Source organism: Neophocaena asiaeorientalis, unplaced genomic scaffold (genome assembly GCF_003031525.2).
Source record: "Neophocaena asiaeorientalis asiaeorientalis breed wild unplaced genomic scaffold, Neophocaena_asiaeorientalis_V1.1 scaffold772, whole genome shotgun sequence".
NCBI classification, from domain to species: Eukaryota; Metazoa; Chordata; class Mammalia; order Artiodactyla; family Phocoenidae; genus Neophocaena; species Neophocaena asiaeorientalis.
In genome coordinates this window covers 54,648-78,896 of record NW_020172465.1, presented here as the reverse complement: position 1 = coordinate 78,896, position 24,249 = coordinate 54,648, and the positions used below count along the sequence as shown (strand labels likewise).

At 39.6% G+C, this 24,249-nt stretch overlaps 1 protein-coding gene across 3 annotated transcripts in view; it reads left to right on the top strand.

Moving 5' to 3' along the window:
- The first annotated feature begins 889 nt into the window (after positions 1-889).
- Positions 890-24,249, top strand: part of LOC112395075 (gamma-taxilin-like) — a 52,425-nt gene continuing 29,065 nt past the window's right edge. For 2 of the 3 annotated variants that reach the window (XM_024738136.1, XM_024738135.1), the window contains exons 1-3: positions 890-1,111; positions 11,729-12,032; positions 13,578-13,669. In XM_024738136.1, the coding sequence (XP_024593904.1) occupies positions 11,786-12,032; positions 13,578-13,669 (339 nt within the window). In that variant the 5' untranslated portion in view covers positions 890-1,111; positions 11,729-11,785. The remainder of the gene's footprint in view (positions 1,112-11,728; positions 12,033-13,577; positions 13,670-24,249) is intronic. The other variant, XM_024738137.1, reaches the window with a different exon arrangement.

Here is a 24,249-nt window from a genome sequence, read left to right as displayed (position 1 = left end):
CGGTTATTTCTCCAGCACAGATGGGTTCTTTTCAGGATCAGCAAAGAATTGTAATTTAGGACTCGCAACAGTGGGCAGGCCACATGTAACTCCCCCACAGCAGGGGAACGCTATTGCAGAGAGGAGAAAGAAGGTGGGAGGGCGGTAGCAAACAGAGTCCCTGGGTTCTCACTGGCTGAGTCCTTGACAAGAAGAGGGCTCTCTTCTTCCTGGGCGGGGCGGAGGGGGGCGGAGGGGAAGGGTCTGCACTGGTCTTAAGATGTGAGTTCCCTTCTGGTCACCCAATCCTATTTAACTGAGGTTTCTGTTTGTTAATTTTTTTACACAGGAGACAGGAAGTGAGGAAATAATGTTGGAACATGGTGGCAATAAACTTGCTGGATGCAGGATTACCACAAACGTTCAACTTGTAAAAAGATGCAATACGTGTGAAGTGCAATAAAACAAGGTATGCCTGCAGCGCCTCTTACCCCCAATTATTTCAGGATAATAATAGCTAGTAGGGCCCATAATAAGGATAACCTAACAAGAACAAAAACAGGAGATACTCCTGTTTTCACCTGACCCTAAACTCTTCCCTTTTCAAAGTAGTTTCCTTTAGCGTGAAATCGCCCCTAAAAAACTACAAATCCCATTAAGCAGCAGGCGCAGCACAGTAAGTACTCCTCCCTTCTCAGAACGCCGCGGAGTTCCGCCCTAAACCCAATCTGGGCTTGCAAACTATGGCGGAACAGTTTGCTAGGACTTGCAGTTCCTTCCACACTCTTTATCCTCTTCCGCGCAGAGTCACTGGGGCATTCTGTTAGCCCTTTGGCCCTGAGACCGGGCTCAGCCTCCGATGCTCCCCTCCCCCACCTCACTCAATTCTCTGGAGGCAAACATCCAGCCGTCACGTGGAGAGGGCCGGATCGTCGACTGGCTGCTGAGGCTTGGAAGGTAGTAGATAGGCCTTGCGAGCTTCCGTCCTTTGGGTCAAAGGTGCCGGTTTAAGTGCTTCCGTCACTTCTTGGCGACGCAGGTAGGATAAAGAGCGCCTGGAAGAGGCGGCGGAGCAGGGGCTAAGGCGACGATTGAGGCCGGACGCGGCGGTCGACTGAGCAGCCAGAAGCAGGTCAGTCCTGGTTTCCACGGGGTGGCGGGGGTGGAGTGTGAGGGAGAGTATTACCTTTTACAGGTTTGCCTGTTCACTCTCTTCAGTTATTTTAGCTACGGGACAAACATTCCTCTTTCTTCAGAGGGTGGCGATAGTAGGACGTTTGTGTGTGTGGCGATGAGGTGGAATCGGAATAAATGGGGTGGGGGGGACTGCTGTGGGTTGGGGAGGGGTGTGTGCGGCTTGGGTATTAGAAGAGGCGGGGAACGCAGTCCTGTCTGTGGGTGAAAGGGTGCGAGGCGCGGGTGCGCCATGTGTTACAACCATGTACGGCGGGTGCTCCGGGGTCCTGTGAGCTTGATGTTCTCTCTCCCAGTTCCTTACGTCCTCGTGCTCCCTCCGTTCGGCGCCACTTTCGGTCTACTAGGGACAGGGATTTGCTCTTCTCAGCTTTCGGCGACTGCATGCGTCGCTCTGTATGGTGCGTTGGGGTTAGTGCCTGCAAGGCTGTTGCGTACTTAGATAATGGCGCGGGGGCCGGGGAAGCGCTGCGTTTCTGTTTCCCAGTCCTCCTTTACTCTCTGCCACCACGCGGATGGTGGCCGGCGGTGGCGGAACTGGTAGGGCTGCTTGGTTCCGGGAGCTGGGCTCTTAGCGTCACTGACAACGCAACATTCGGGGCTTAGGATATGGAGGTGACGCCGAAGTACCTCTGTCCAACCTAATTGGGGAGCATCATCGTGCAATAACTTGTTTTTCTAACTCCTTTAAAAACAAACCAAAACAAAACTGAACACCTTTTCCTTTCCTTTGGTTTGTGCTTTAGCGCCTCCCATACTTTTGGTCTCTCACTCCGGTAGACATGCTGGAACGTTCCCCTTGTCTTACTTTACTTACATCAGGGGCATTTCATTGTTCCTCTGGTGACAGGAAAATCTAGATCTGCTTCAGACTCTAAAAATCCCACTTCTCCTGGGCTGAGTTTGTAGAATCAGGAAGTTTTCCACAACGACTGGGCTGCATACAGGTATATACGGTTTCCAGAGCCATACCCTAGAGTTGAGAATTGCAGGGAAAGGGCTTGGTACAGTGGAAATCTTTTTTCTTTTTCCGTTCATTTAAACTTGTTGAAGCGTTCATTCCTGTTTGAACGTATGAAATAATATTTTTCTAACATGTTTCATGACCTTCAAAAATCTCAGTTTAGATTTGAGCAAAGTGTCAAGAATTAGCTTTTTTTGACCTGTTTCTGAGGTGAGGTATTTTCTTGTGTCTCTGTATGAAGGTGTTAGTACTTCACATGTTTCTTTCTTTCTTTTTTTTCCTTTCTCTCTCCTTGTATTCTGAAAGAAAGATCTGGTTCGTAAAGGAGTGTGAAAAAAACCTGAGTGCATAGTACTGTAGAGATTCAAAATTATCACTTTCACTACTTTCTCCAAGGACAATTCTGATTTAAAAAAAAAAAACCAACAACAATGCAGTTTACGATATTCCAACAAAGAAGAGAAATCTTATTTTATAGACAAAAAGGACAGGTTGTGGGAGGTTTGAATGAAAATCTGTTGCAGAAAAATGAGAGTTCAGGATGTTGATAATTTCTCACTGGCTGAGTTGTTGAAGTAGTCGATTTCTTGTAGGAGATGCACTGTACATTTTTTTCCCTTTTGGCACCTTTTGGTAGTTGAGAATTTTTTCCTATTGATGATTCTTCTGTTGGGATCTGTAATTGATAATTTCTCCTATGTAGTTACTTTTACTATTGTTCTTTACTTCTTTGTATGGCTTTTGAGTTAATTTGTAATGTCACTTTATTTTTGTCAGAAGGACTTCCTTTGTGGGTTTTTTTTTTTTTTTTTTTGCAGGGCAGGTCTAGTAAAGGATTCTCTCAGCTTTTGTGTATTTGGGAATGTTTTAATGTCTTCTTCATTTTGAAAGATAGTCTTTGAGTTTATCATACTTAAGAGTTTACTCATTACTTAACTCATTGGATGTGTAGACTAATGGTTTTCATCAAATGAGAGAAGTTTTTTCTTATTTCTTTGAATATTCTTCCAGCCTCCTTCTTTCCTCTTCTGTGACTTCCATTATGTATATGCTAGTGTCCCACAAGTCTCAAGTTCTGTTGATTTTTATTTATTCCTTTTCCTTTCTGTTTCTCAGATTGTATTTTCAATTGACTTAGATTCTAGTTTGCTGATTATTATTCCTGCTAAATTCAGTTGTTATACTTTTCAGCCCTGAATTTTTCTTTGGTTCATTTAAAAAATAATTTCTACCCTTTTATTGATGGCTGATTCTTAATTTCTTTTATTCCTATGACTTGCCTATAGTTAATTTCTTCTTTGCATGACTTGTGATTTTTTTTTTGTTGGCAACTGAATGTTTTTAGTATTATAATGTGACTGTCAAACAAAAACAAATCCTGATTTAGATAACAAGAGACCTTATTCCGAGGCACTCCTGCAATACGGAGAACACTCTGATTTCAGAAATCTGAAAATGTCTTAAAATCAGAGAATGACTTTTATTGAGACAGGTAAACAGGTTAATAGAAACTTTTTAAGGGGAAATTGAGCAAGCAAAGGAGAGTGAGCAGACAGCATAATTGGCATGGTTGATGGGAGATGAGTGTCAGCTGATTCTTGGATCCTTGGGATGAGTTGTTACTAGGGGCACGCTCTGCATTTGAGTGCTTGATCATGGTGGGTAAGCCAGTATCCAGGGGTTTATGCGAAGAGAGAAGCTTGACTGAAGTCTGGTTAAGACAAGACAGTTAAGAAATGTGCAATTGTGAACCCTATACTCTGGGAATCAGATTCTCCCCACATCCCTAGGGTTTGTTGTTGATTGTTATGGGTTGTAAATGTTTGCTTAGTAATTCTATGGTAAGCTGTTTTATAAAGATTGTAGTCTTTGTCCTGCGTGGTCTCTGAAGTCTTCTGTGGTAGCTTAGAGGTCAGCCAGGTAGCTTAGAGGTCAGCCAGGAATTTAAAAGAGATTTCCTTGAAATCCTGGAGCAACAAAAATAACAAAAACTAAACTCCACATCTTTGCAAATTGATTTTGTTTAGGCAACTCCTTTAACACTTAGGTAAGCCCAGCCTTAGCATGTACTTCCTTCTTGCACAGAGGAAGATACAAAAGTGTAGGGTCTTCTGCGGTCTTTTCTGGCATGTATGTTGCCCTGGACATGCCTGTAGGCTTTGAGATTCCCTGGTATACCTGGGGCCCATCCAAAGCCCTTATCCTTCCATGTTTCTTCTTTACCACCCTCCTTCTTTTGGGGCTTTTCAGTCTGTCTGCTGTTTGCCTTGTCATTTTGTCCTTAGCCTACGTAGCTGTGGCTGTTATTTCAACATTTCACACCAAGAAGCTGCACCAACCGTGAAAAAATTTTGAGGCTGGCAAAACAGGAGGATATTCTTGAGCTCCCTTTGGGGGTCTGCCATATAGATCAAAGCCCACTATCAGAACTTTTAAGAACAAGGTTTCTTATCCTTCTGGCACCAGCAAGCCACACCAGATATGCTAGCTCCTTCCAGGGTGGGGATTAGGGGGTTGTAGGCAGGTAAAATAAAAAGTTACAATATTCCTTAAGTAAACTGCAGCAGCTTCTTTCCTAGTTAAGGATTCCTCTGGTTGTTGGTTTCGACTGTTTCCCAGAGTTTCCAAAAAGTTGATTTGGACAACTTTTGTCACTGTAATCATTGCTTTCGTGTAGAAGTGGGAGGTTGCTACCTCACCATTTTCTTTCTTTAATTTTTTTCTTTAAATATAGGTATAGTCAATGTACAATATTATGTAAGTTTCAGGTGTATCAAATAGTGATTCACGATTTTTCAAGGTTATACTCCATTTACAATGACAAAATATTGGCTATATTCCCTGTGTTGCACAATATATTCCTTTTTTAAAATTTATTTTTATTTATTTTTTTGCGGTACACGGGCCTCTCACTGCTGTGGCCTCTCCCGTTGTGTAGCACAGGCTCCGGACGCACAGGCTCAGCGGCCACAGCTCATGGGCCCAGCCGCTCCGCTGCATGTGGGATCTTCCTGGACCGGGGCACGAACCCGTTTCCCCTGCATTGGCAGGCGGACCCCCAACCACTGCGCCACAAGGGAAGCCCCACAATATATTCTTGTAGGTTATTTTATACAAAGTAGTTTGTACCTCTTAATCCTCTACCCCTATGTTGTTCCTCCCCTTTTCCCTCTCCCTAGTGGTAATCACTAATTTGTTCTCTAGATCTGTGAGTCTGCTTCTTTTTTTGTTTTATTCACTAGTTTTTTTTTTTTTCGGTATGCGGGCCTCTCACTGTTGTGGCCTCTCCCGTTGCGGAGCACAGGCTCCGGACGCGCAGGCTCCAGACGCGCAGGCTCTGGACGCGCAGGTTCAGCGGCCATGGTTCACGGGCCCAGCCGCTCCGCGGCATGTGGGATCTTCCCGGACCGGAGCACGAACCCGCGTCCCCTGCATCAGCAGGCGGACTCACAAACACTGTGCCACCAGGGAAGCCCGTTTTATTCACTAGTTTTATTTTTTAGATTCCACATGTAAGTGATAATCATACAGTACTTGTGTTTCTGTCTGACTTACTTCACAAAGAATAATGTCCTCCAAGTTCATCCATGTTGTTGAAAAAGGCAAAATTTCATTTGTTTTTGTGTCTGAGTAGTATTCCTTTGTGCGTATGTGTGGCGTGGGGGGCACATCTTTATCCATTCATCTCTTGATGGACACTTGGGTTGCTTTAGTATTTTGGTAATTGTAAATAATGCTATGAAGATTGGGGTGCATGTGTATTTTTGTTTTTTTTTTTTTTTTGCATGTGTATTTTTGAATTAGTGTTTTCGGATATATACTCAGGAGTGGAACTGCTGGGTCATATGGTAGTTCTATTTTTAGTTTGTTGAGAAACCGCCATACAATTTTCTACAGTGACCGCACCAATTTACATTTTACCAACAGTGTAAGAGGGGGTCAATTTTCTCCACACCCTCACCAACATTTGCTATTTCTGTTCTTTTTGATGATAGCCATTCTGACAGGTATGAGGTGATAATCTCATTGTGGTTTTGATTTGCATTTCCCTGGCAATTAGTGACATTGAGGATCTTTTCATGTGCCTCTTGGCCATCTGTATGTCTTTGGGAAATGTCTATTTATGTCTTCTGGCCATCTTTTAACTGGGTTGTTTGTTTTTTTTTATGTTGAGTTGTATGAGCTGTTTATATATTTTGGATATTAACCAAAATGTCAGTCGTATAATTGGCAAAACTTTTTTTCCCATCAGGTAGGTTGTCATTTTGCCTGTATTTTTTTCTAAGAATTTTATGGTTTCCAGCCTTACATTTAGATCTTTAATCCATTTTGAATTTATTTTTGTATATGATGTTAGAAAATGTTCTAATTTCATTCTTTCACATGTAGCTATCCAGTTTTCCCAGCACCAGTCTTTTCTCCATTTTATATTCTTGCCCTCTTTGTCACAGATTAATACATTATCAATTTTAGTGATGTTCCTCTTCAGGTATGAGCTTACCTTTATAAAGTAGTGGTATCTGGATAAATAATGCCTCTTATTTAAAAATTAAAACTTGTTTAAATGACATAGTTCCTAGAGAGTGATTTTCATTTATAATTAATACATGATTAATTGGTAGGGCATATGACAGACCTTACTTCATAGTCAGTTGTTGTTTATGTAAAATAAGATTTATACTAATGCCCCAAATAAACTTTATTGCCTCCTTTTCCTTCCCTCCTTCCAATTCCTTTTTCTTTGCTGTTAATGTGATTATGAGTCACTTTCAGATAATATAATGAATGTAGTGGTATTTGACGTACCTAAAGTGTTAAACAAATTTAATATATTATTGAGTATCAGCTATGTTTAACTTTTTCCATTTGTGCAGTTTTCAGAAGAGAACAAGTATTAGATAAGCTTTAAGTTCCATTCACACCTAGGGATTCTATTTTTATAATTCAGTCCACTTCCTAGTTAAATTTATTTATTTTAATGAATTTCTGTAAGTTCTTTGACTTGATGGAAAAGATTTACCAAACGACCTATGCTGTCTCCCTGTGCTACTGAGCAAGTTTTATTAATATTTGTTGTTTTGGGCTTCCCTGTGGCGCAGTTGTTGAGAGTCTGCCTGCCGCAGGGGACACGAGTTTGTGCCCTGGTCCGGGAAGATCCCACATGCTGCGGAGTGGCTAGGCCCGTGAGCCATGGCCGCTGAGCCTGTGCGTCCGGAGCCTGTGCTCCGCAACGGGAGAGGCCGCAACAGTGACAGGCCCGCGTACTGCAAACAAACAAACAAACAAATATTTGTTGTTTTGAGTGTTGATTTGAATCCCATGTTATATTTCCAAAATATCTCCCAGATGCCCCTCACTCTCCCCATTGTTTGCCCTTTAATCTACCATAACTAATATTTGCTTGCTAAGATGATACTTTAATTCCTGCTCCTATAGTGCAGAGCAGTTTGGTGGGGTATAGTTCGTAGAAGTTATGCCAGTAGTTTAAAAGATAATTTCTTCTTTAAGAATTGAAGTGTGGACCATGTTAATGTGATAATGTATGTGTGGTAGATAAAATAATGCCCCACCAAATATGCTCATGTCCTAATCTCTGAAACCTGTGAATGTTTATCCTATCTGATTAAGTATGATCTTGCGATGAAGAGATTGTCCTGGATTATCTTGGTGGATTCAGTGTAATCACAAGGTTTCTTATAATAGGAAAACAGAAGGGTCAGAATCAGAAGAGATGTAATGATGGAAACAGAGATTAGAGACAGAGAGATCTGAAGATGTTATGCTTCAGACCCTGAAGATGGAGAAGGGGGTGATAAGCTAATGCAGGCAGGTGGCCTCTAAACTTGGAAAAGGCATGGGAATAATTCTTCAACCTCCAGAGGTAACACAGCCCTGCTGATCCATTTTGGACTTCTGACCTCCAGAACTGTAAGATAATAAATGTGAATTTTTAATCCATTTTTAGGTTTGTGGTAATTTGTTATAACAGTAGTAGGAAACTTCACAAATTATTATGAAAGTCCTGTTGTGGGCCAGCAATTTATAGCCTTATCTAAACTTAAACTCTGTAAGATACTATCATTAAAACAAATAATGTCAGTTGGTTTATCTTGAAAGACATTTCTGAAAAATGTCTGGCAGATACCCAAATTTGAATATGTAATCATAGCAGCAAGAAACTCTGAAGGGTCAGAGATTTTAATTTACTTGCAAATTCATAATTTTCCCATAACTTATGGATACTGGGAGAAATCTGGAGACAAAGGATACTTTTTTACAGTAGTATTTACTAGTGTCCACTTTTGCACCTGATTCCCAAGCTTTTGTTCCTACAGGGTTATATAAAGAGAACTAGATGATATTTACATTACAAAAAAGAAATCCTAAGTTTAGGGATATTAAATCTTTTATAATGGGCAGTGTGGTAGGCAGAATAGTGGCTGCTCAAAGCTGTTCATGTCTTAAACAGGGACCTGTGAATTATCTTATTGGTTAAAAGGATTTGCATAGATTAGGACTTTGTGGCATTACCCTGGATTATCATGGTATGCACAATGAAATCTTAAGTATACTTAGAAAAGAAAGAGGAAGATAAAGGTCAGATCCAGAGAGATGGCATTTTGCATGACTTGCCTTGCCTTTATTAGCTTTGAATATGGAGGAAAGGATCATGATCTGCGGAATACAGTCAGCCCCTAGAAGTCAGAAAAGGCAAAGCTCTTTTCTCTCAGGGAGCCTCCAGAAGGAATGTAAGGTAAATAAATGAGTGGTATTTTATTACAACAGCAATTGGAAACATATAGGCAATAAGTAAACCTGCCCATTGCTGATGAGGTAGACATCATTACTATTTTTTTTTCCAAGGCTCTTTGCTGTATGAGCATCCTTGAAAAGATAGTTTGAAACAAAGACAGTCACTACCTCTGTTCACAAGAGAAGCAGAAACACTGTCATGGCTTCTACTGAGTTTTTCCTTGAGTATGCAAGTTCATTGGCCACACTGTTAAATTTGGTCAAAATAGGCTAGGACCAGATCTGTTCAGTTTATCTTATAGAATACTAGGAACAGGACTCCAAGCCTAAGGAAGAGCCCAAAATTTAGGATTGACTTCAGAGTCCCAGACATAAACAAATGAACAAGTTTCATAGATCATCAGAGTCTACCATCTGGCTTCCTTAAGGCTATGTGTTGACCTTCCCACTTAGCCTGAGTCACCGATTCAGTTGCAGCAGGATATATTCATGAATGGCCCATAAGAAAAAAGTCTAGGGCAATTTTGCCATAACTGATAACTGTGGCCAGACAGTTCGAGACGCACTTGAATGCAGTCCACTGATCGTTTCAGCTGAAGTTGTGGAGAGATTTCCTACTACCTTTCATTAGTGAATGGCTCCGGTTGAGAAGATAACTACCTGCAGTGTGACCCTAAGCCAGAAGTCAGTTGCCCCTCTGGTGAGTTTCTCCAAGGAACCAAAAGTAGCCTCATTTTGGAGATGACTTTGCAGTTGTCCAAAGGCTGCATGACTACTATGTTTCCTGAAACAGTTGATGATCTGTTATGCCCTCTCCTTAATGTGGGAAACAGTGTTTTCTAGAGAGATGCAAGTTAATTCCTGGCTTCCATGTGAGAAAGGGCATACTTGGTACCTCTGGCAAGAAAGGGTTGATTCTGATTATGTAAGTCCTCAAATGGGACTTACATTAGTATTTCCAAGTGGGCACAGATTTAAAGTGCTTTACATCATGTCTCCCTAGCCAGTTACTAACCTTAGCGTTTCCAGGTGAAAAACTGAATCACATCCTTCTTTTTAAAAGGCCTGCCGAAGGCCACACAGTCCCACCATCTGGCTCTGATACCAGCTGGATGGCATTTGTCTACCCCTGGAATGACTTATCTATGGCTAGAGAAATGACGGTGTGGGAGACATTCAGTGATGACCGTTAAGTGTTTTGCATAGGAAATGCAGTAGCTGGGACATTCCTGCTATTTCTATTTGAATGGCAGTCAAATTGTCACCTGAGCTCTCTGGCTGGAAGGCAGATTCAACACCCTTAAATTCAAGAGGCTTGCAGCAATTTGGGAGAGCCACACTAGGACACCTATTTTTATGATGAAGACTCCAGAGACAATTTTTAAACACGTGGGAAGATTAATGTTGTTAGGTTTGTTAACAAAGGCTGTATTTCCAGTAGATTTAATTTCAGCTTTTGTCCAATCAGTCGTCACCTACTCATGACAGTCCTTTGGACCACAAAGGCCAGGTACTAGAGGAGTGAGGGGATTTTTATAAGTCTTGCAGAGATCCATTATGCCCATCTCTTTGACCTGCAAAGGTCACCATAGGGAGGCTCCATAGACTGGGGAGAATTTGGTCACAATCCTAGCCACCTTTCTGCATACGGTGGCTAAAGTCAGGGTACACACAGAGTACCCAGGGAGAAATCAGTGGATGTGAAGAAAGATTAGTTTCACCTCAATACGCAAGACATGTTTTCTCTTTTACTTTTGATCAGCTTAGAATACTTAGCCAGGGTGTTTACAACTTTACCTTAGCCTTTAATTCTGCTGGAAGGCCAGACTGAAGGCCAGGCAGAGATAATAAGATTAGTCTAATGTGGGAGCTTTCATATGCCTATGTCATCTCCTTTCTCAGTCTCTCTCTACTCAGATATTTATGTTTATTGCTTTTTCCCAGTTTTTGCCCCATACCCCAGGCTGCTGAAGTCAGTTCTTTCATACTTGTATCTAAAGCTTTCCTGGAAGCTGCCCTAGTCCTGAGACAGCTCTTCCAAGGACGAAACAAAGGCAAACTCCTGTACAGATTTCTCAGGGAGCTGCCCGAAAGAATGAATGAGACCCAGTCCTTTGAAAATAATGTTTGTATTGTTCCCTTTGGCACCAGTAGCCTTCGCTGAGAGTGTGGGCTGCTCTCCTTATGGTCTTTGTTGACCTAGAGTATGCATGATGGTAGACAAGAAGTTTAAAATCCTATCGTGCTCTCCTAATTTTTTTTAATTCACTAAGCTGTAAATTTGGGCTGTAAATTTGAATTATCTTTTGCAAGCTTTTAGCAGATTCCAGAGTTCTGCAGAGGTTGATTCTGATAGATGCTGCCAGCATATTATTTGTCGGAGGGACATAACCTTGGATTTTTTCCCTGTTCCACTATTACAGTAGTCTCTTCCCCTCCCTTTTCCTCCTTTGATTCTAAGAAGCACTGCTGTTTTATGAACCAGTATGAAAGGGAAAAAATTAAACTGTCTAATAGTGACATGCCTGTTGATTGTACCACGTACAAAAAGTGAAAACTACATTTAAGCATGAGCAAAGTGGGGAATTCTCTGGTGGTCCAGTGGTTAGTACTCCACGCTTCTGCTGCAGGGGGCCCCGGTTTGATCCCTAGTCAGGGAACTAAGATCCCACAAGCTGTGTGGCAAGGACAAAAGAAAAGGAAAACAGTTGATTTCACTGTTAAAAAAATGAGCAGAATGGGGTGAACACTGAGCTTTTATATACTGCATTGTTTTCCTCCCTTGATTACATTTGATTTAATTCCTTTCTCCATATTTTTTCTGCTCTTTTTCTGTAGCTTGTGATTGGCACAGTTGAAGAATCTAGAATTTACAGACTAGGAGTAAACGCAGATATGTTGCATAACTCTCAATCAAATGATATTCCTCAACGTCGTGACTCAAATTACAGTAGCCCAACTAACAAGCATTCACTGGAAGAGGATGAAAGCAATAACTTTATAACACAGAGCAGGGATTTGCTGAGCCCAGTGTACTGCACACAAGAGTCAAGAGAGGAACCTTCAGGGCCAGAAGCTGGAGCAGATCCCTCTGATGGTCAGCAAGATTCAGAATGCCGCAGAAACAAAGGAAATACCTTAGGTAATAATCTCTGCTTAGGGTTTGGACATTTGCACATGCTGCTTGTTTAACTTATATTTTCTGCAGCACAGGTAATTATTGAGCATGACCATTTTTGAGGTAGATGTTTAGCTAATACACATCTAGTTTCTTTGGTCAGGTCAGTATGCCTGTCTCCTGCAATTATGTGCAGGAGGTGCAAGTAGCAGAGTGGAAAGCTTAGTTATGGGTACCTTGCTTCTTTCTCTCTCATTAAGACTTGTTTTCCAGAAAGAGTTTGTGGCCAGTTTGGCAGAAGTAGTATTTGATTTGCTTTGTTGTTTGATCATTTAAAGTAGTCTGACTAATAATTACTATGAAAACTGTTATATTTGCCTAGCTTTTTAAAGAATATTCACTAAAATTTGGAAATGATATTTTTTTGCAGTTTAGAAAAGTAGCTTAATAAGATTGCTTCTAGGATATGTTTTATCCCTCTGCTTAGTTAGTTTGACAGTTCAGACTAAGAATGTGATATATTAAATTTTATGAATGAAACCTGAAACCCTATTTCACCTTATTGGTTGCCCCTCAATTTTTCATTCCTATTGTACCTAATATTTACCGTGTTTGGTTTCAGTGATTTGTGCATAGGATTGTAACTTGAAATTCTCTTTCTTAATCTACTTTCTGCTACCTTCTAAAGACTTTAAAATTTATATGAATATGAGAAGTGTTTATAATTCCTTCCGTACAAGACTAATACCTTCAGAATCATTAACCCCACCGCTATGCATAAAATGTAGCTTCAGGTTAAAATCATTTAAATAGCTTAAAATGGTTAGAGTTTAAAATCTTCATATACTGAAGTGCACATTACTGTTATGTCTAAATATTCAATCATTATATTTCCTCTTTTTTATTTCATCTTGAACTGAAGGTAAAAAATTTTCAGTACTAAAATTTTATGTGGATAGGAAAGTATTCTTTTTGAAAGTGGCCTGTTCCTCCTCTCTCCCACCCTTATAGCAGCATGTAAAGTATATCAAATATAAGTTTGATATCAAATCAAAGTTTTCTTCAGCTTTTTAGATGAAATAGTCTACATACAAGAGTGAACATTTTAGGAAATAAAAAGTTTTCTACCACCAGGGTAAGCAATAGAACGTTATTTCTTACTTTAAAGCCCGTTTGCCTTCACCTGTCTTGATCACCTGCTTCTCCCTGCAAAAACTATTAAATTACTCATTTAAAACTCTTTAGGGCTTCCCTGGTGGCACAGTGGTTGAGAGTCCGCCTGCCGATGCAGGGGTAAAAAAAAAAAAAAAAAAAAAAAAAAAAACCCAAAAAACCAAAACTCTTTAAAGTGGTGTTCTCACTGTTCAAATGTTAAATAGCTAACAGGTAGCAGTGTTGGTAAGTGAAGAAATTTGGATGATGGTGAGGCTAATAAACTGATTTGAAAATAGCTTCTTTAATTTAGTAGGTGAATTTCTATGTCTAATTATAGCCTTAAATTGTAAACATTAGTTTTATGTTGAATTTAAGTCATCCTTCTGCTACCTTTTTTCTTTTATAAATCATTAGGAAAAGAAGTAGTATTATTGATGCAAGCCTTAAACACTCTTTCAACTCCAGAGGAGAAGCTGGCAGCACTGTGTAAGAAATATGCTGATCTCGTGAGTATTAAGGGAGTGAGACCATATATAGTAGGGCAAAATATGTGTAACTTCTTAATAAACTTTAAAAATATAATTTTGATATAGTTTCACACGTAAAATTATATTTTATTACAAAATTGAAGGGAAGAATTAAATTTCTTGGCACTGCTGTTGATAGTATGGCTTAGTTTTATGATATGCTATATAGTATATTACAGTGCTTTCTGAGATGTATCCTGAGAATCAGTCAGCCTTAGTGTTTCCAGATCAGCATTTTAGATGCCCCCCAGTTGGGAGGGAGTGGTTTCTGTATTCAAGTTCAGGAATTCTATACATGAAAGGAATGTTAGAAATAAAAGTGTTAACCATTTTGATTGAAATTTTGAGTTACATGAAAAACAGTACTGTTTCTCAGGAAGTATTTACTGAGCATCTACTATATGCTAGGCATTGTTTCTTTTTCCATCTTCCAAAGAAATTGACTCATGGAAGAGTTTGTTCTAACCTGTGTTATTTCAAGTAGCACTCTTCTGGGATTATGGAAGCATTGTCAACATGGAGACCTTGCTAGCTTTTTAAAAGCAAAGAATGGAAAAGGCATAGAATCTTTTGAAGAACAGATGTGGGAAATTTTTACAATAGTTCTAATTTAAATGTCAAAATTCTTGATTTTGTGAAGCACTTGTGTGAATTATCACTGATAAACTTTGTGCATTTTCATCTATTATTAAAAAACTATTCTGTATCATAAATTTTACTATATTTTGTCAGTAACGGTTCTAAGAACAAAGCTGGAACAACTTTAGTTACTGTTTCTTCAAGTGGTACATGCATGTCTCATTTAGGAGCCTGGCATCTTCTGATATTGTGAGAAATAGGAACCCCAGAGTATCAGTGAAAATGACCTAGAGCCATCTGAATGCAAAGATGGCAGCAGTCAGTGTTGATGCATTGCTGGCCTCAGAAAAGAATGCTTGCATTGGATATCAAAGTCTCTAATAGTATAGTCACATGATGGAAATCAAGTAAGAATTGGCAGAAAAAGAAAAAAGGGGAGAAAAGAAAAAGGAGAAAGGAGTGAAATTTGGGTAGGAAAAGCAGCAGAATAGGTTAGCTTGACTTACTGAAGTGACAGCAGCAGCCAGCCATGAAAGGATTAGGGAAGAAAGAAATTGACTAGCATAGTGGGCTAAGTCAGTCCTTCTCAGACTCATACATATCACCCTGAGATCTTGTCAAATTGCAGATTCTGAGTCAGTAGATATAAAAGACACTTTACAGTAGATTTTAAGTGGAGATGGGGAAGATGGTTAAGAAAGACTTGCATTTTATCAAGTTTCCAGTTGATGGCCAGAGCTGCTGGTCCAGGGACTAGACTTTGAGAAACAGGAATCAAGTTATTTATTTATTTAGATATGTTTTTGAAGGAGGAGGATATGGCAAGTAAGAGTTACTGCATTTGTTTGCAAAAGTGATACATTGGAGACTTGACTAAGGAGTAGCCTCTTTTTGATGTGGTTTTATCCTTGTGGAGATCAGTAGTTCTTGTGAATAATAAAAAATAGGTGTATTTTGGTTTAAAAAATATGTTCAAAAACTGTTTCTTGAAAAACTCATTTTCTAAACAGTTGGATCACCTTGGGAGTATAACATCACTGTCAAATCAAGGTGGGTTGGAGAAGTTGAGTCACAGACCTCACCCTCAGGATAGCAACCCACAATTAAAAGAGAACAAAAAAACCTGGAGCGAAGGGTCTGAACCCCACATCAGGCACCCCAACATTTTTAAGTCCTGCACCTGAAAGAAGCACCCAAAACATCTGGCTTTGAAAAACAACAGGGGAATTGCACCCGTGTGACCCAGAGGGCTGTAGTTGACTGAGAAATGCTTCTTAAAGGGAAGCTGCACAGACTTACTCTCCCTGGGGCCCAGTGCAGATGCAGCTGTTTGAAAAGCATGCAGACTTTATGTGAAAGAGATTGATTTGCTAATCTCAGAACATGGGCCTGAGAAGAAGGGGCTGGTTGAGATACTCTCCAAGGATGGAGGTCCAGGCGCCGTTTCTGTACTCTCACTCTAAAGCCAATGGGTGCCTTATTTTTCCCTCTAGACGTTTTTCTTCTAGGGAGGGTGCCATTTCTGCACTTTCACTAAATCTTGTTAAATGTTGCTAAAGCCAGTGGGAGACATTTTCATGCTTTCCCTCTGCTCCACTCCAGTACGTCCCTGAGGGGAGCTTTTATACATGTTTGGTTCTCTGGTTTCGCAGCTGCAGATCAGGGGATGCCCTGTGATCACCTGGCCCTGCAGGCCAGCAGTCTTGGGTTCCTGGGTACCTCAGGACTATAACAATTGGAGAGACAGTTCTTGGCAACCTGCCACTCGCAAGGCACTGCACAGACAACAGACTTAAACTCAGCCTTAGTCTTTCTGAGAAAGAGGACTGTTTGCTTGTCCAGGAGCTTTAGCTTGAGGGGAAGGCTTCTAGTGTGGCACACTTCTAAAGGCCTGTGGAGTTGCTGTCAGGGAACAGAGGCTGGAGGACAGGATCTTTGCACTCTCCCTCTGCTTTGCTTCAGGTTGCTGCTATCTTCCATAACGTACCTTATCTGGTGCCCCAGTTGTTGTGTCTGCTGCCAGGGGACACCTCTACATTGCTTGGTTCTGGGGGCCAGTGGTGGTCAGTGGGTACCAGAAGACCGTATCCAATGGAGGAAAGTTCTTAAACAGCTACCGTCCCAGAGCACAGCAGGAGGCAGTGGAACAGGGAGCTAGGACTTTCTGTGAAAGAGGCTGATGAGCTTATTTTCATGGCTGTGGACTGAGGGGCACGCTTCTAAATTAAACACAAATCAAAGGGCTAACTGTAAGCCTTCCAGAGACCTAGGAAAGCAGGTGCTATCTTTGAGCTCCCCCTCTGATGCAGAGTGCTAGACTCTCTTGTAGCGGAGCTCTTAACACGTGTCTGGTGCCCTGCTTTTGTGGCTGCTGCCCATGGAATCCCCCCCCCGCCCTCCAATGAATGTCTGGCCTGTTGACCAGGGAGGTTTGTGTACCTGGGTCTCATAAGAGTCAGAGACACAGCTGGTTATCACACCCAGGGCACTGCATAGATAGCAAACTGAAAACACCCCCTCCTTCTGTGGAAGAAGCCTGTTTGCTTGTCTAGGAACGTTGGTGTGAGGGTCAGTCTTTGGGTTTTGCACACATCCAGAAGCCTGTGGACTCGCTCTCTAGGAAAACAGGCTGAAGGCTGAGATCTTTGTACTCTCCCATTGCCTCACTACAGCTTACCATAATCTACAAGAAGGTGCTGATCCATTCTTATGGAGGCGTGAATTTTACAGCTGTCACCAAAGGGTCACCCGCAGATGGCCTGGTCTGGTGGCCAGCAGAGCTTAGCTTACAGTTGTATGGGACTGTACATATTTGCATTCTTTCAAAGCTGCTGCCTTTCAGGGTCAGGCTTCCAATCAGCCTGAACCTGGTTGTGCTGAAGTCTCCCCTGACCTCTTTGGGACACTAACAGGTCCTGGAACACACTCAACAACTGGGAGATATTAAAAATAAAATGAGCTGCTTGCACAAGCAATCACCAACATTTGAGAGACAAGCAAGAGCTGCAAGGTTGAAGGATAAGATTCATCTCCTAAATGAGGCCACTCCTCCAAGACTGGGAGAGGTGGCTATATCATGGAGTGTATAAAAGCAAACACAGAAAGTCAAGCAAGATGAGGAAGAGGGGAAATATGCTGTACATGGAACAACAAAATAAAACCTTGGAGAAAAACATAATGAAGTGGAGATAGGTAATTTTCTTGATAAAGAGTTCAAAGTAATAATCATAAAGATGCCCACTGAGCTAGGAGAAGAATGCATGAACACAATGAGAAGTTCAACAAAGATAGAAAATATAAGAAAGTAAAAAATCAAAGTCACAGAACTAGTAAATTGAAAAACACTGAAAAATATGCTAGTGGGTTCAACAGCAGACTAGATGAAGTAGAAGAAAGGATCCGTGAACTTAAAGCAAGGGCGATGGAATTCACCCAAGCAGAGCAGCAAAAGGAGAAAAAAAATCTAAAAAGTGAAGGCAGCTTTAGGAATGTGTGAGACAACATCAGGTGGACTGATATGCATATTATAGGGAACCCAGAAGGAGAAAAGAGAGAGAAACAGGCAGAACACTTATTTGAAAAAGAATGATTGAAAAGTTCCTTAAAGTGGGGAAGGAAGCACATCCAGCTCCAAGTTCCAAATAAGATGTACTCAGAGGAACCCACAGCAAGACACAGTATAATTAAAATGTCAAAAGTTAAAGACAGAGACTTCAGGCAGCAAGAGAAAAAGCAACCTGTTACATATAAGGCAATACTCAGAAGATTATCATTAGATGTTTCAGCCAAACTTTGCCACCCAGAAAGAAGTTGCACAATATTATCAAAATGCTGAAAGAAAAAAAGAATACGCAGTAAAGTTACCATTCAGAAGTAAAGGAGAGAGAATTTTCCATACAAGCAATTCTAGAGGAGGTCATTACCAATAAACCAGTCTTATAAGAAATGTAAAAGGGATTTCCTTAAGCTGAAAAGAAAGGACACTAATTAACAGGAATATATATGAAAATATAAGTCACTGATAAAGGTAATTATATAGGAAAGACAGTGGATTAATCTTGTAAAGCTAGTATGAAGGTTAAAAGACAAACGTAGTAAAAATACTACTTTGGTATTAGTGGATAATAATTGGTATTAGGGGATACACAAGATAAAAGATATAAAACATGACATCAAAAACTTGAAAAGTGTGTGTGGGAAGATAAAAATTTAGAGCTTTAGAATGCTTTCAGACGTAAGTTGTTATCAACTTAATATGCAGTGGTATAATTTGTTACCTCATGTAAACCTCATGGTAACTACAAAGCAACACCCTGTGGTAGATAACACAAAAAATAATGACAAAGGAATCTAATAATACCATTTGCAAAGTTCAACCGTATAGATCATCCGGACAGAAAATCAGTAAGAAAATGTCAGCCTTAAAGAACATGTGAGATCACATAGATTTATCAGATATATACAGACCATTCCATCAAAAAAAAGAAAAAGGAATCCAACAGAATCACACATTTTTCTGAAGTGCACATGGAACATTCTGGAGAAGAAATGTTTTAGGCCACAAAACAATTCTTAATAAATAAAGGAAGATTTCAGTGTATTGAGCATCAGGTATAAAACTAGAGATCAATTTTGAAACAAAACTAGAAAGTTTACAAATGTGTGAGATCAAACAACATGTAGTGAACCGACCATGGGTCAATAAGGAAATCAAAAGAGAAATTTAAAGAAAAACAACCTCGAGAAAATGAGAATACAACATAACAGATTTATGGAATGCAGGAAAAGCAGTTGTAAGAGGTAGGTTGCTAGTGATAAAATGCCTAACTCCATAAACAGTCTAACTTTACACACCAAGAAAATAGAAAAAGAAGAATAAGTGAAGCACAAAGTTACTATAAGGAAAGGAATAACAAAGATCGGGATGGAAATAAATGTAACAAAGACTCAAGACAATAGAAGAGATGAATGAAATTAAGAGACTTTTTTTCTTTTAAAAGATAAATTGATGAACGTTTAGCTAGACTCATCAAGAAAAGGACAGGGCTTAAATAAATAAAATCAGAAATAAGAGACATTATAACTGACACCACAGAAATAAAAAAGATTGTAAGAGTGTACTGTCAACTGAAAACAAAAATGCACAACCTAAAAGTTGAGAATTACGTTTTATTTGGCAGACTTTCTGAGTACTGTAGCCTGGGAGACACCCTCTCAGATAGCTCTGGGGGACTGCTCCAGAGAGGTAAAGGAGGAGCCAGGATGTATAGGAGTTTTTGCAACAAAAACCAGGTAGTTGGAACATCAGAAGCTTACTGTTATTTAAAGAAAACCAGACATCTCAAGTGAATAAATTTAGCACTTTTCTGTCTATGGGGAGGTGCAGGAGTCTGGGCTGACGGAAATCATTCCTTTGATACACACCTTAGCTATGTAGGGTCACTATCCTGTTGTCTCCTATCTTGAGTCCCCTCAGGGTGCACAGTTGGGGGCAATTGGAGTGTTTGATGTCTTGATGGCTGCAGCATCCTTTGTTTAGTGCAATGGCTGGCGGCATTCTTAGTCCACACTAGTATAAACAGTTATACACTAGCAAATTGTAGAGGAAATGGATAAATTCCTAGAAACATACCAGCAAGCAGGACTGGATCATGAGGAAATAGAAAACTGAACATACCAATAACTAGTAGAAAGATTGAATAATCAAAGATATCCCAGGAAACAAAAGTCCAGGATCAAACAGTTTCATTGGTCAGTTCTACCAAACAGTCAAAGAAGATTTAATAATTAATACCTCTTTTTCAAACTCTGCAAAAAAGTTGAAAAGGATGGAACACTTCTTAACTACTTGTATGATGCCAGCATTACCTTGTTACCAAACCTGACAGGGATACCACAAGAAAAAGAAAATTACACTCCAGTATCCATGATAAATATAGATAAAAAATCTTTAACAAACTATTAGCAAACTGAGTCTAACAATACATTAAAAGAATAATATACTATGGTCAAGTGGGATTTATTCCAGGGGTGCATGGGTGATTCAGCCTCTCATATCAATCAATGATACACTTCATTAACACTATGAAGGATAAAAATCATAACATCCCCTCAGTAGATGGAGACAAATCATGTGACAAAATTCAACATCTATTTATGATGAAAACTCAACAAAGTGAGTGTAGAGAAAATGTACCACATAAAAAAAAGTCAATGTATGAAAATTCTGCAACTAACATACTGAAAGATGATGTATTGAAAGCTTTTCCTCTAAAACAGGAACAAGACAGGGATGCTCATTCTCATCACTTTTATTCAACACAGTATTGCAAGTCATAGCCAGAGCTATTGGGCAAGAAAGAGAAGTAAAATCTGTCACTATTTGCAAGTGGCATTATATGATACTGTACAGAATCCCCTAAAGACCCTACCAAAAAAACTCTTAGAACTAATGGACAAATTCAGTAAGGTTCCTAGATACAAAACCAGTTTACAAAAATGAGCTGCATTTCTCCTCAGCAAGAGCTATTAGGAAAACATTTCCACTTAAAATTGTATCAAAAAGAATAAAATAGGGCTTCCCTGGTGGTGCAGTGGTTAGAGTCTGCCTGCCGCTGCAGGGGACATGGGTTCGTATCCTGGTCCAGGAAGATCCCACATGCCGTGGAGTGGCTGGGCCCGAGAGCCATGGCTGCTGAGCCTGCGTGTCCGCAGCCTGTGCTCTGCAAAGGGAGAGGCCACAACAGTGAGAGGCTCGTGTACTGCAAAAAGGAAAAAAAAAAAAAGAATAAAATACCTAGGAATAGAATTAATCTAGGAAGTGAAAAACCTGTATGCTGAAAACTATAAGATATTGATGAAGGAAACTGAAGAAGACACAGCTAAATGGAAAGAAATAAATTTCATGTTCATGGATTGGAAGAATTAATATACTAAAATGTCTGTACTGCCCACAACAGTCTACAGATTCATTAAAATTGGTATGAAAATACCAATGGCATTTTTTTACAGAAATAGAACAAATAACCTTAGTTTTTTTTGATGTAACCACAGAAGACCCTGAATAATCAAAGCAAACTTATAAAGGAAAAACAAACTGGAGGCATCTTGCTCCCTGATTTCAAACTGTACTACAAAGCTATAGTAATCAGTGTTATTGTCATAAAAACAGACACGTAGCTCAGTGAAACTGAACAGAGAGCCCCCAAAAAACTCACGCATACATGGCTAAATTATTTTATAAGAAAAGAGCCAAGAATATACAATGGGAAAAGGACAGTCTTGCATGAATTGTCTTGAGAAACCTGGACAACCACATGTAAAAGAAAAAAAGGGGACTTATGTCTTAGACCATACACAAAAATTAACCCAGAATGGATTAAAGAATCCATTGAATGTAAGACCTGAAACCATAAAAGTTCTAAAAGAAAGCATGGGTGGTAAGCTCCTTAACATTGGTCTTCCCAGTAATTTTTTGGATTTGTTGCCACAGCAAAGGCGGCAAGAACAAAAATAAACAAGTAGGACTATGTCCAACTAAACAGCTTTTTTGCATAGCAAAGGAAATCATGAAAAAATTGTAATTTACTGAATGGGAGAAAATATTTGTAAATCATATATTAAGGAGTTAATATGCAGGATATGTAAAGTTAGATAAAAAATATATGTACATAAAACTCAATAGTCAAGACCAAGCAATTCAGTTAAAAATGGGGTAGAAGATTGAATAGACCTTTTTTTTGTTTTTTTTAACTCAAAAAACACAGATGGCCAACAGGTACATGAAAAGTTGCTTAACGTCACAAATTATTAGGAAGTGCAAATCAAAACTATAATGAGCTATCATCTGACATCCTTAGTATGCCTATCAAGAAGATAAAGATAAGTGTGGATAAGGATATGGGCACAGGGGAATCCGTGTGCACTGTTGGTGGGAATGTAAATACATTATGGAGGTGTATCCAGAAATTAAAAATAGACTTGCTATATAATCCACCAATTTTTCCTCTGGGTTTTTTTCCAAAGAAAATGAAAACTCTAATTTGAAGTTAAGTATTCTTTGCAGCATCATTTATAATAGCCAAGGTTTGGGACAACCAAAGTGTGCATCAGTGGATGTATGGATAAAAAAGATGTGGGAAATGTATACACATATATCTGGGAAATATATATACAATATATATACATACAAACAATGAAATATTATTCAGTCTTGATCACTAAAAAATAAATCTTGTCATTTGCATAGACAGCATGGATGAACATTGAGGCCTTTATGCTAAGTGAAATAAGACAGACAAATATGTAATCTCACTGATATGTGGAATTAAACACACACAAGCTCATAGGTTCAGAGAACAAATTAGTGGTTGCCAGAGGTGGATGGGAAGTGAGCAAATGTGTGAAGGGGGTCAAAAGGTAGAAACTTCCAGCTATAAAATAAGTCATGGGAAAAAAAAAAAAAAGTCATGGGGATGTAAGGTACTCCTTGATGGCTATAGTTAATAATACTGTATTGCATATTTGGAAGTTGCTAAGAGACTAGATCTTAAAAATCCTCCTCAAAAGAAAAAAAAAGTTTTGTAACAACATATGGTGATAAATGTTAAATATATTCATTGTGTTGATCCCTTTGCAGTGTATACAACTATCAAATCATTATTTTGTACACCTGAAGCTAATAGAATATTATGTCAGTTATACCTCAATTTTAAAAATCAAAAATATAAGAAAAATTACATAAACTAAATTGTTTGGGATAATAATATATGTAAGTACTTTCCAATTTTGAAACAAGGAATTCTTTAAGAAACCAAACACACTTATAAGGGAAAATAATGGCAGAGTGTGGCTTTATTCAAATTGACCCTGTCTCATTAAAGACACCTTAGAGAAATTTTCAGCAGATACCCAACAAAGGATTAGAATCATGAATATATGAATAGCATGTACAGAGTGGTAAGGACAGGCAAATAACCCAGTAGAAAAAGGACAGGAGACATGAGGCATTTTATTGAAGAAGAGAAAAAGTTTTGGTTTGTACATTTTTTAAGTGGGGGAGATAACAGAAAAAGTACGGATAGAGTATATAGAAATTCCTCAGTAATGCTTATTAAATGGAAAATATCTTTGCACTTCGTTGACTTTAATGTTTTCTTATGTATTGATTAGTTGCGTTTCTGTGCGTATTGATTATCTAGTTTCCTTTGCCCCTTTTCCCCTTGGAATGTTGCTGTGCACTTTTTATTACAGTGAAGAGAACATAATTTTACTTCTTTGACTCAAAAGCCATGTTTCAAAAATCTCAATCTTCTCCACCTACTTCCCGCCAAAATAGGACAAAAAGAACAGAGATAGGCCTTTGAGTTGCCACTTTTATTATCTTACAGTTTTATCAGTGCCTCTTCCTATGGGGCAGACATTTAAGTAGCAATGAGTCCCTTGTGGGACTCTAACCATCTTTGAGGTACCTTCTCTGTTGGAAACACTGGTTGTGTGTCTAAGATGAGCTTAGATGTTGCAGAATACCTTCTGCATTTGCCTGGAATCTCTCCTGGACTACCCCAGTGTAGTGAAGCTCGTGGGTTATCTACATTTGTTACTATTTATTTTATTTTTATTTTCTAACGTTTGTTTCTATCTCCAAGCTATTGTAAATAGAGCTGCAATGAACATTTTGGTACATGACTTTTCTTTTTTGGTGTTTTTTTGCGGTACGCGGGCCCTCACTGCTGCGGCCTCTCCCGTTGCGGAGCACAGGCTCCGGACGCGCAGGCTCAGCGGCCATGGCTCACGGGCCCAGCCACTCCGCGGCATGTTGGGTCTTCCCAAACCGGGACACGAACCCATGTAACCTGCATCGGCAGGTGGACTCTCAACCACTGTGCCACCAGGGAAGCCCCATGACTCTTTTCGAATTATGGTTTTCTTAGGGTATATGCCCAGGAGTGGAATTGCTGGGTCATCTGGTAGTTCTATTT